This window comes from Neltuma alba, unplaced genomic scaffold (assembly GCF_004799145.2).
Source record: "Neltuma alba isolate B1F8T4 unplaced genomic scaffold, ASM479914v2 tig00012475_pilon, whole genome shotgun sequence".
Lineage (NCBI taxonomy): Eukaryota > Viridiplantae > Streptophyta > Magnoliopsida > Fabales > Fabaceae > Neltuma > Neltuma alba.
Genome location: NW_021636950.1, coordinates 1 through 10614, shown reverse-complemented (window position 1 = coordinate 10614; position 10614 = coordinate 1). Strand labels below are relative to the sequence as shown.

The window sequence follows — 10614 nt, the reverse complement described above, 5'->3', positions numbered from 1 at the left end:
TAGCCGGTTCATTATAGCGAAGCTTCGCTTGTGGACTATCACCGGTCAGCCATGGAGTCCATAGAATTCCAGGCACAATCATCGTTTTTGTCTTCTTCTTTGTCAGTTTCACCAAACCAAAAGGCTCCCCATTCATTCTCTTTAAATGAGAATCATCAAAAGGCCCCAATGGATTCTCTGCCTCGTTCTCGTCTCTAAGCTCCATCATTGCGCACTAAACTCCAGAGATGGTCCAATCCGTGCATGTCGCCGTAATCGGAGCCGGCGCTGCTGGTCTCTGCGCCGCCCGCGAGCTTATGCGTGAAGGCCACACGGTCGTCGTCTTCGAGAAAAGCGATCAAATCGGAGGTACATGGAAATACGATCCGCTAACGGAGTCCGATCCAATTGGCACGGACCCAACACGGGAAGTCGTCCACAGTAGCCTCTACCTCTCGTTACGCACCAATCTTCCCAGACAATTGATGGGTTTTCTGGACTATCCGTTTCCCGAGAATCGCGAGAACGGGGACCCGCGAACTTTTCCTGGTCACGAAGAGGTGCTCTGGTTTCTGAACAAGTTCGCTGATGACTTTGGGATTCGTGAGCTGATTCGATTCAACAGAGAAGTGCTTCGGATCGAGCGAGTGGATGGGAGGAATGACAAGTGGGTCATTCAATCGAAGAGTCGTGGCGGCGGCGGCGGCGATTCTTTGTTTCAGGACTTTTTTCAAGCAGTTGTTGTGTGCTCGGGTCACTTCACAGAACCAAGAATAGCTCAAATTCCAGGTAGAGCATTCGATTGGTCTATTGATTCTAGATTGAATATTGAGTGAGAAATGGTTTAATAATGAAATGCATGGGTCAAACCAAATAACCAATTCAAAAGCTCATCTCTGCAAAAAGTTGAGTTGATTAATGGGTTTTACGTTTCCGTGAGTGATTTGATTTAGGTATTGAGAAGTGGCCAGGATTTCAGATTCACAGCCACAACTACAGGGTACCCGAACCATTTCGCAATCAGGTACTCTGAAATCTATCCTTTCCAAATTCCAAGTGATAAACTTGCATATCTTCCCGCAAAAAAGAAGAAGAAGAAGGAACACTCGCATGTCTGCAAATGAAAGAGTTAATATTAAAATCATAAAATGGTAATTTTTTTTTGGGGTCCCAGATTAAGTAATATTTAATATGAGTAAAAAATGATTTATTACGAAAATTAGAAGTTAATTGCATTTGGTTATGATCCTAAACGTCTTTTTACATCTCACAAGCTATTTAAAATAAATTCTTAAGATGATCAGAATTCTTAAGATTCAGATTCCGATTATTTTTAAAAGTTTAACCAGTCATTTTAAAATTTCTTAAAACTGATTTTTTCATAAAAAATTGAACCAAATAGGCCCTAACATTTTTTCCCTCTTTTATTACACTATCCATGTTATCCGTTAGTTAGCAATTGATCAACGGAACGCGAAAGTGCATGTTGACTGAAATAATCCACTCAATTGGTATCGGAATCTGTATCTCTTTTTTTACCCCCGCCAGCGTCGTATCAGAATCTGTATCGATTCCTAACTGCCACGACGTTGATTCCTCGGCTCAGAATCTGTATTGATTAAAAAGTTGGGAAAATGGCAATTAGGTCCCACATAAGGGAATTAAATACAAAAAGGTTTTTAAAATCATGAAATTATTTTAAAGTCCCAAAAAATTTTTATATTAAATTTTATTTGTTTACTTACAAAATTGCCCTTCTTTTTTTTTTTTAAGTTTGCATTGACAACTGAAAGAGCAGTGGTTGACAACTCAGGGTGCAAGGATTGACAACTATCACTGCTGGTTTGACAACACATTTTCTCAACATATCACACCCTAAATTGTCAAACCAGCCGCGATACTTGTCAATCCTTGCACCATGAGTTGTCAACCACTGCTATTTCAATTGTCAATACAAATTTTTTAAAAAAAGAAGAAGGGTAATTTGGTAATTAAACAAATAAAATTTATTGCAAAAAGGTCCATTGGGACTTCAGAATAATTTCATAATTTCAAGGGACTTTTATGTATTTAATTCCCTTGAGTGGGACCTAATTGCAATTCTCCCTAAAAAGTTTCTTTAGCTTATACTACCTCCCCATTTTAATATAAAACTTTGTTTGATTTTTATTTTAGTCCTAAATGTGAAATCTCAATTCACTTTGTCTTTCATATTTATGTATTTTTTTCTTCTAAGATAGTCCTTCTAATAATGGTAATTCTAATCAATACACTTTATTAATAAGGATATTTTAAGAAAGACAATACCTATTTGTTACAAATAATTAACTTATTTTTTTTAATCTTCTCAAATTAGTCAACTAACTCTTATATTAGAACCGGAAGTAGAATGAGACTACGAAGCTTGAAGAAGACTTTAGAAGTTTAAGAAAGTGGCTTCTTTTTTGTTCTCCCCACTAATACACTTGTGACCCACTCGCATCTTGATCATTTACTAGTAATTTTGCAGTGTAAAATATGTCATCATGGTTCCTATGCTATTTTTTAATCCTGATCATGAAACCAATATCAAAATCTATTCTATTGTATTTGATTTATTTTGATATTCTAAATTTTTAAACCTCAATTCCCATCCCGGCAGAGTGTTTTTTTTTTTTGAATTTTTTTTTAAAATTATCTTAAGATTGGAATCCAATTAGGTCATTATTTATCTCAAATAGTGTCTGATGCAGTCTGGCTTGGCCTCCTGAAATTGAAGGTTGAGAATTCAGACAACATAGTCCAGGAGATTAGGTGCCTTGGTAACTCGGACTGTGAAGTGAAAATTGGAGGATGATTCTATAATCTTTCGAGCTGATTTCATATATTACACTTCATTCTTGGACTTTTAATGAGCTGATTTATTTCATTTCATTTTGTCATTCTGTATGCCATATATTCCATCCAGATCTTCACTGTTCCCTTTTTTTTTTTTTTTAAAAATCCCATTAATATGTTGGTTCATTAATGAAAGCACTCACTGATGCTATATACGCATAGTTATTTATTTGGTTATTTTACAGCATAGTTTAACTAGATAATGGATGCATATGTACTGATAATTCATTGCAAAATAATCTCCTCCTAACAGAGCGTGGTCGTAATTGGATTTGGACCCAGTGCCTTTGATATCTCAAGAGACGTTGCAAGAGTAGCTAAGGAGGTTCACATAGCAACAAGAAATCCAAATGTGAAGTCTGCGAAGTTAGCAAATCATGATAATATATGGCAGCATCCCATGGTATGTGAAACAATTGACGTTGATAGCTTATTAGTTAATTTATAATTATAATTACCTTATATTTAGATAACATATTCTTCTTTGGTATCATAAGATTTTAGGAAATAGACAGGTTGTTTCATCTCCAACATGGAATAATCAGCAAATTTTGCTTATTGATCTCCATGGCCACTTTTCTTTCCAGGTCAAATGTGTATCTGAAGATGGCTTGGTTGTGTTTGAGGATGGATCATCTGTGTCTGCTGATGTCATATTCTATTGTACTGGGTCAGTATTTATGTACAATAAAGCTATTTCACAGGTTCAATTTCAAGTTCCAAGTCAATTTTTTTGTGGCATTATTTTTCAGATACAAGTACAACTATCCATTCCTTGAAACTAATGGAATAGTAACCATTGATGGCAATCGTGTTGGACCATTATACAAGCATGTCTTTCCTCCTGCTTTAGCTCCTTGGCTCTCTTTCATTGGCATACCTGAAAAGGTCACTGGTAGCTTTTTCCCACCTTTTTTCTTCCTTTTCTCCCCCCTCCCCCCCCCCCCCCAAAAAAAAAAGTAATTTGTTCTTTTAATGCCTTTCATTTTTCATGGAAGATACGGGGAACATTCTTAACAAAACAATGGTGTATCTGATAAGAAATAGCTTGTTTTTTTTGGAACTTCCTCTGCGTATAATTTAATGCATACGAAGAGATAGGTCTAGCGAATGAGAATCTCATAGATCATTTCAAGACAGGTCTTGTCAAATCTAGGATCCCTCTGAAAACTGTGCTAGCGATGCTTACACGTGTGCTTATAGTTGTTCGGTTCACCTGTATTTTACTGACCTGATCTACTTATGCTTACAACCTGTTCAAGAATGTATTTCACATTTCCTTTTAATCAGTAATTGATGCTTACAACCTATATCATATTGTTCGGCCAAACTGAAGGTGGGTGCAATGTTATTATTTATAGCAATGAAAATGTACAACTTAAAAAAAAAAAATGAAAAGCACTCCAAATTAGGCTAATGATTTGTTGAAATGAATGAATTGACTCTGAACAGGCTATCATCTTCCAAAAATTGGAATTACAATCCAAGTGGGTGGCACGAGTTTTATCTGGTAAAGTCCTTATACCTACGGAAAAGGAGATGATGAATTATGTTGAAGAATACTATCAGCGATTGGAGAATATTGGGATTCCCAAGCACCGTACTCATTACTTGTATTTTGAGGAGGTATTCATGTCTGTATACCAACTTCTCAAAAAGATTTCACTCTCTGTCAGAAAAATAGATCATAATCATTTGATAGGTTATTCAGTAAAAAAGTCATGTGGAAGACATAACTTCCAATCCCATTAATTTTACATGATTGCAAATCCTTCTTTCAGGTTGGGTACAGCCAATGGCTTGCCAAAGAATCAGGCTTGCCTCCAGTCGACAAGTGGAGAGAAAGCATGTATGCAGAGTGCATGAAAAAGATAGGAAACATGGAAGACAACTACAGAGAGCAATGGGATAATGCTTATTGGGAAACAATCATAAAGGGCGAATCATCTCATTAGATATGATGTTGCAGTTCCCCTGATAAGTTTATTTCCCATATATTCATTGTTGTCTCATCTTGATTAATATTAGCTATGCATGTAGATTTAGACCCAGACACATGTAGGATTTATCTGGCTCTGATGAACGAAACTTGAATAAATTTCATATTGAATTTTATCAAAGTGTCCATTTGCATTACCTTTGCTGTGAAATTGTATCCTTTCTGAATTTGGAGAATGAATGAGACATCAATGGCATAAAGGGTTGACATTAGGTGCTCAGAAAATAAAAAGATCATGCCGAGGAGACTAATGGTGCGGAGCTAGACTCTGATGACATTAAGTTCACTGGTCGTAAGCCTGGTGGGCAATAGGCATTGATCGCATTCTCACTGTGAACCTCCAAAAGACCACACTTCTCATCAAGTTCGTCATTTTCGGCTGCATCCTATTCCCACAAATAAATAAAGATCCATTGAGACACGCCAAATTACAAAAATAGTGACAAAGAAGTTGATTATGTTATTGTGCCTCCAGAGTTATTGCATTCTAAACATGAGATCACTTCATCTGATGCTAGAAGGAGCAGAGCGAGTCTAGTGACTCATGAGGCATCCTTCTGGGAAATTGAGTTTATGGAGAAACCTAAATATAATTTACTGAATGAAGACAGAGAACAATTTGAAAATCAATACTGAATGTAAATCTAAGCTTTGGCCAGAATAAGCTAATTCTAGCCGTCTTCAATATGCATAAGGTGTTGTCAAGTGTACCTTGAGAGAATAATGTTGAAAGGAAGGAAGAAAACGCATCTTGCAGTACTCATTAAACATCAAAGTGAACAATAGTAGTGGAACTGTTGCTATGGAAGCAGCTGGCTTCAATTTCAATCCAAATAGACCAATCATGGTAACCTGCATGAGAATGATTGCAAGAAGAATGTAGTGATGAATGTACGGCCAATACTGTCCACATGTCTCGTAGGTCGTTTCATACACATCTTGAATCTGCAAAATATTTATATCTCTTCAACACAACAATAACTAAAAAGTCTAAAACTAATGAAATGACTGCAAAATTTAACTAAATAGACATAAAAGGAGATGGAAACTATATATGTCATCATTCTGTCGCTTTAGCATCCTAAAATTATAGTAAAACTGTTCATGTTCCTTTCTCCAAAAAAATGCTTTGAATAAAAGTAGTCTTTTAAATGGAATTAGAGCATCTATGACTAAATAAATAGAAATCATATCATTGCTGCCTCCATTCTCTTAACCAAAATCAAGCTCCAAAATTAGGAGTGGCAAGCATGTGACATGTCCACATTTCACGTCCAAAACTTCTGTGGCAAAACACATATTCGAGATATTATAACTCTATTTTAGTACTCTTTTCATAATAGTTTAGAGTTATATTATAAAAAAAATTAAGTGGTTGGAATCAGCAAATATCAAATCCCAAATATGTCTTTCTAAGCGCATGTGCAGGGACAGCTTTTTGGTACAAGATAAATGAATGAGCTTTTGATGCTGAGAAACTTACCTGGTTGATATAGACAACATAGCCTAGACAGAAGTAGCCAATAAGAAGTGGGAGCAACAATGGTGCTACAACTGCATACACTATACCAATCAGTATTGAAAGAGAGACCAAAGGAATAATTCTGAAGTAGGGCAGAGAGTAAAGGTATGGACGTTTGTCTCGTCGGCACCCACAAAAACAAGACTTCATGACATCCCAAATTAGTAAGCCAGGTTGGAGAACCTCAAAAGAAAACCCTGACAGACCATCTGTCAATATATATGTCACGAAGAAATCTGCCTGCAACAAGATAGTGAAAAGGCCATGACTTCTGCAGGTTATCAAATATAAGCAATTATAGCAGTTGGATGAGGTATTTTGAGAGGATCATTTTAGAATGTTTGAAATACCTTCATTTGTATTGTTTGGAAAATTATTAAAGATATTAAATGGGAAAGTTCCATAAGCGCGGATTCCTTTATATTGATTAATTATACAATAAGGGGAATTTCCCCCCGAATTTCTGAGGCTCACCATTGAGAAACGACCTTCCAGGATATATAAAGTTACAATTCGAACTGTGCCTCATTATGTGGAAAGTAGAGATAAATACAAGACACAGGGAAGGCAGAATATGCTTAGAACAGCAGAAACAAAACCAACTCACTTGGGCAGACACAGCCCTGGCAAGGTGACTTGGAATATTCTTAGGATGACTGATGAATAGCCCAAGCACATCTAGCAGAGATCCTGACAAGACGCTCAAGAAGAACACATTTCCAACCAGAAAGTAGAAAACCATATTGCAAGCTTTGATCTCTTCCTTACTTTTTGCAATACATCCAGCAGCTTTAGCCATTGCAAACATTGCGAAGGGCACAACATATATGAATCCTTTGAGTACAACACTAGGAAGATACCCTGTCACTACTGAGCTTAATCCTGGTCTGAAGAATAATAAATGTTATGTGTCAGAACAGGATAAGTAAATAAATATTTTATTTCAGATGAAGCCATTGATTAAGACACCAATGAGAACATAAGAAGTGAGAGATAAATAGATGCAGTGCTAAGTAAAAAATCTTTTGATTTCCTGTCTCATTGTTAATGGTTATTAAAAAAATTATAGTTAAAATCCTTTATGTAATGAGAATAACCATTATTATGAAGTTTGGGCTTACATGGCCTATGAGATAGCTCATATGGCATCGGGCAGCGTCTAAGCTTGGGGTGATGAGCGAAATTTAACATAGAAAACGGATACATAATTGGAAAGAGTTGCAGAGCCATTCAATCAGATATATAATGAGAAGCAAGTTAAACCAAATGGATCCAAACTCAGAAGTGATTTAGATTCATTTGATTTATAGTCCCCTTATCAATACTTTTGTCTATGTTGGGTCTACATCATACGAGAGCCTGTAGAAAATGAATAAAACCACAAAAAATTTGGGGGAAGAAATTTAATTTGAAAAAAAGTAAGAGATTTCCTTGAGAGACTCGTATTAATAGTTTTAATGACTCGGTAGTTATCTTTTCTATGTGTTTGGTTGATGATTCAAAATAAACCCAATTGAAGGTTTCTAGGGCCTGGCAAATGGCACGAGAAATTATCATTCTCAGTCTTGTTCCTAAACTTTCTATGCTAGAACATAATGGAAGAAGAAAATAAGACAAGATATTACAGGATGCCAAAATAGCATATCCAAGGGAAAGAATCTTACATTAACTGCACAGCCATGACTGGAGGAAACCATTTTTTGAGTTTCTCATATTTGGCTAAGCCTTGCACAGCAGTAACAGGGATGATAAAGAAAACTGTAAGCAGTGATGCTGCAATAAGAACACCAAGTCTGTAAAGTGGCACCGCTCTATATGGTATTTTCATATTCCTCCATGAAACATCCCTTGGCTCTGGAGCCATTTCAGTAATCAAAAGAAGTGGATGCGAGTGCTGCATCAACTGAGCTGCTACCGCAGCACCTGAGCGGGTCTTGAATGAGACAAAAGCAACTGGCAACTCCTAACACGTGAAACAATTCACCCTATAACACCACGTCTATTAACAATTCTTTTCTGTCTTTTCTTTTCTTCTTGTTTTTTTTTTTTTTTGGCCTTTGAGAAATAAATGAATTGCAATGTTCTCATTCAAAGCAAAACATAACTGTGAGCATCACACTGACCAACTACCTTTTGTTTGAGCATATCTTCACTCTGTAACTGGTGAATCTTGTGACAAATTGCTTGAAGCTTTTCCTCAAGTAATGCTACTTTAGAAGAATCGTGTTGCAAGGCTTCAAAGAGTGAAAATTTGTTCCTATGCTTCTTGCCCTTGGAAGTGTCTCTCAAATCCTCCACTTTTCTTGCAAGAGATTTTGCCTGGTTCTGCATATAATATAAAATCTGTGAGAGCACCCACTACAAAGAAGACAGAGTATCAGGAGTAAAGACTGAACAATAGGGCATCTCTTACCAGCAACGCTTGAAGATCTTCTGCGGCATATATCATTTGATTCGAGTGGTATGTATAGGGATGGTGCTTGGAGAAGAAGTGATCAACAAAACACCCACGTGCCTTATGTTCGACACACAAGGGAATTTCACGGACTACAATGGTAAACTGATCAGGTCTATTCTTTATCTTGTGAACTTGTTGAATCCTTCTGGTCAAAATTTCATCGTATTCCTGTAGATGGAAGGATGCATAAAAGCACCTGTTACCTTACAACTTGTACAAATGACATGGACATGAACTCTGTAGATATCAAACTTCAAAACGTACCTTATACAATAGATACAGTCCATAGAAAGATATGAAACACAAACATGCAAAATGCACCCAAAGCCTGCAAGGAAAGCAGAAAGCCAAATCTGTTTAGATGCACTGTGTATCAAAAGTTGTGCACCAGATTATCATCTAGGCATATATTACTGCAGCAGAAGATCCATGATAATCTTTGGTTAATATACACCCATACACACACTCACACATTTGTAGCAACTCAGTTTGATCTAAAATGACTGAAATTCACAATGTTATAGCCAAATTTTAAAAATGACCTCTTGGGGTTTCAAACCCCAACCTATTTTGGTTTTGGGAGAGTTCTTTTTTTTTTGGGGGGGGGGGTGTAAAATTTCATCAGAGAATGAGAATCTAATTGAAAGTACAGAAGATATTATCAGTTACGACTGTCTGATGCCAAGACATTCTCACCTATCAGATCCTACACTAACATTGGATATTGTAAACGAATCCGTTGAATAATAATTTCTTTCTGAAGCATCCCCACCGCCGTAGTTAACCGGGAGAAGTACCACCAATCCTACAAGAGTACACACCGCAAAAAATTTGATGCTGCAAGGAACATTAAAATTAAAAAATATATGATATATAATAAGAATAATGGTAAAAATCTACGCGAACTCCGGGAACTCAGACAAAAATCGAATGCCCTCCTACTATATATACTTATCAAGTGCTTGCTGTCAAAATTCTCAATAACAACATTAGAAGTAAACATTTTTTAACTAAAAAACCAAGTGGTTGATTCATTTCTAAGTTGGCACCGCATTCTTGACTCTTTTCAACAGACTGTTAATTTTACACGTCATAATTACAATGTTGCATCCGATATATTCGATTTCTAGAAGATGTTCAATTCACTCGCCTTACAGAACGAAAACAATGAGAAAATGGTATTCTGCAGGAAATCAAATCCCAGAGAATCTAAATTCCAGTATGCGATCGCCAGAGAAAGAAATAAAGAAAGAAGAAGAAACCGCCTAAACAGGATGAATAAACTGACCCAAACTTGAAGAGTCTGATGATGACAAGAGCATCGAGGCCACTGGTTTGAATGATTTCATCTTCGGTGACGCGATAAGCGCGGGAAATCCAAGAGACGGAAGGAAGGAAGCGAGCGAGGACAGAGGCAGAGGAGGGGACGACGAAGCTGTGGCGGTGAGCAGGCGGCGGGCGCGTAGTAGATGGTGGCGTTGGAAGGCTGCTTCTTGAGGATGGAGAAAAGAGAGAGAATGATGAAGGCCAAGCCAATGTTAATGGCGGCCGAAGCCAGAAGGCTGGGAGGGTTCATCTTAACTTGACTAACTAACTCAAGAGTGCAGAGAGAGATTGAGAGAGAGCAAGGAGAGAAAAGAAGGAAGAAGGAGAAGGTGAGAGAGGGGTGTGACACATCTGAGAGTACGTGGCGGAGAGTGAGTGAAGAGAAGAAGACGTAACTGCCTTGGCTCCATTTGCATGAACGCTATCTCCTTCCCAATATTACTCCTCTTTCTT

At 37.1% G+C, this 10614-nt stretch overlaps 1 protein-coding gene and 1 pseudogene across 2 annotated transcripts; one reads left to right on the top strand and one right to left on the bottom strand.

Annotated features, from left to right (window-relative positions):
• Positions 1-218: 218 nt before the first annotated feature.
• LOC114727433 (flavin-containing monooxygenase FMO GS-OX5-like) lies at positions 219-4992 on the top strand. 2 transcript variants are annotated; one of them, XM_028914140.1, is made up of 7 exons: positions 219-768; positions 933-1003; positions 3110-3259; positions 3444-3526; positions 3609-3744; positions 4309-4482; positions 4638-4992. In XM_028914140.1, the coding sequence occupies exons 1-7, from the start codon at positions 228-230 to the stop codon at positions 4809-4811; spliced, it is 1329 nt and encodes a 442-aa protein (XP_028769973.1). In that variant the 5' UTR covers positions 219-227; the 3' UTR covers positions 4812-4992. The 2 variants fall into 2 exon arrangements, 1 of the variants encoding a protein (XP_028769973.1); XR_003738580.1 differs by lacking the exon at positions 4638-4992 and having other exon boundaries at positions 3609-4192; positions 4309-4392.
• A 79-nt stretch (positions 4993-5071) lies between these two features.
• On the bottom strand, positions 5072-10411 carry LOC114727432 (CSC1-like protein At3g54510; annotated as a pseudogene).
• Between the last annotated feature and the right edge of the window lie 203 nt (positions 10412-10614).

Bases quoted from the DNA above. Each gene is read 5' to 3' on its own strand.
- LOC114727433 (XM_028914140.1), top strand. From the start codon at position 228: ATGGTCCAATCCGTGCATGTCGCCGTAATCGGAGCCGGCGCTGCTGGT. The intron at 3,260-3,443 runs GTATGTGAAACA...TTTTCTTTCCAG, and splicing joins ATATATGGCAGCATCCCATG to GTCAAATGTGTATCTGAAGA. The intron at 3,527-3,608 runs GTCAGTATTTAT...ATTATTTTTCAG, and splicing joins GTCATATTCTATTGTACTGG to ATACAAGTACAACTATCCAT.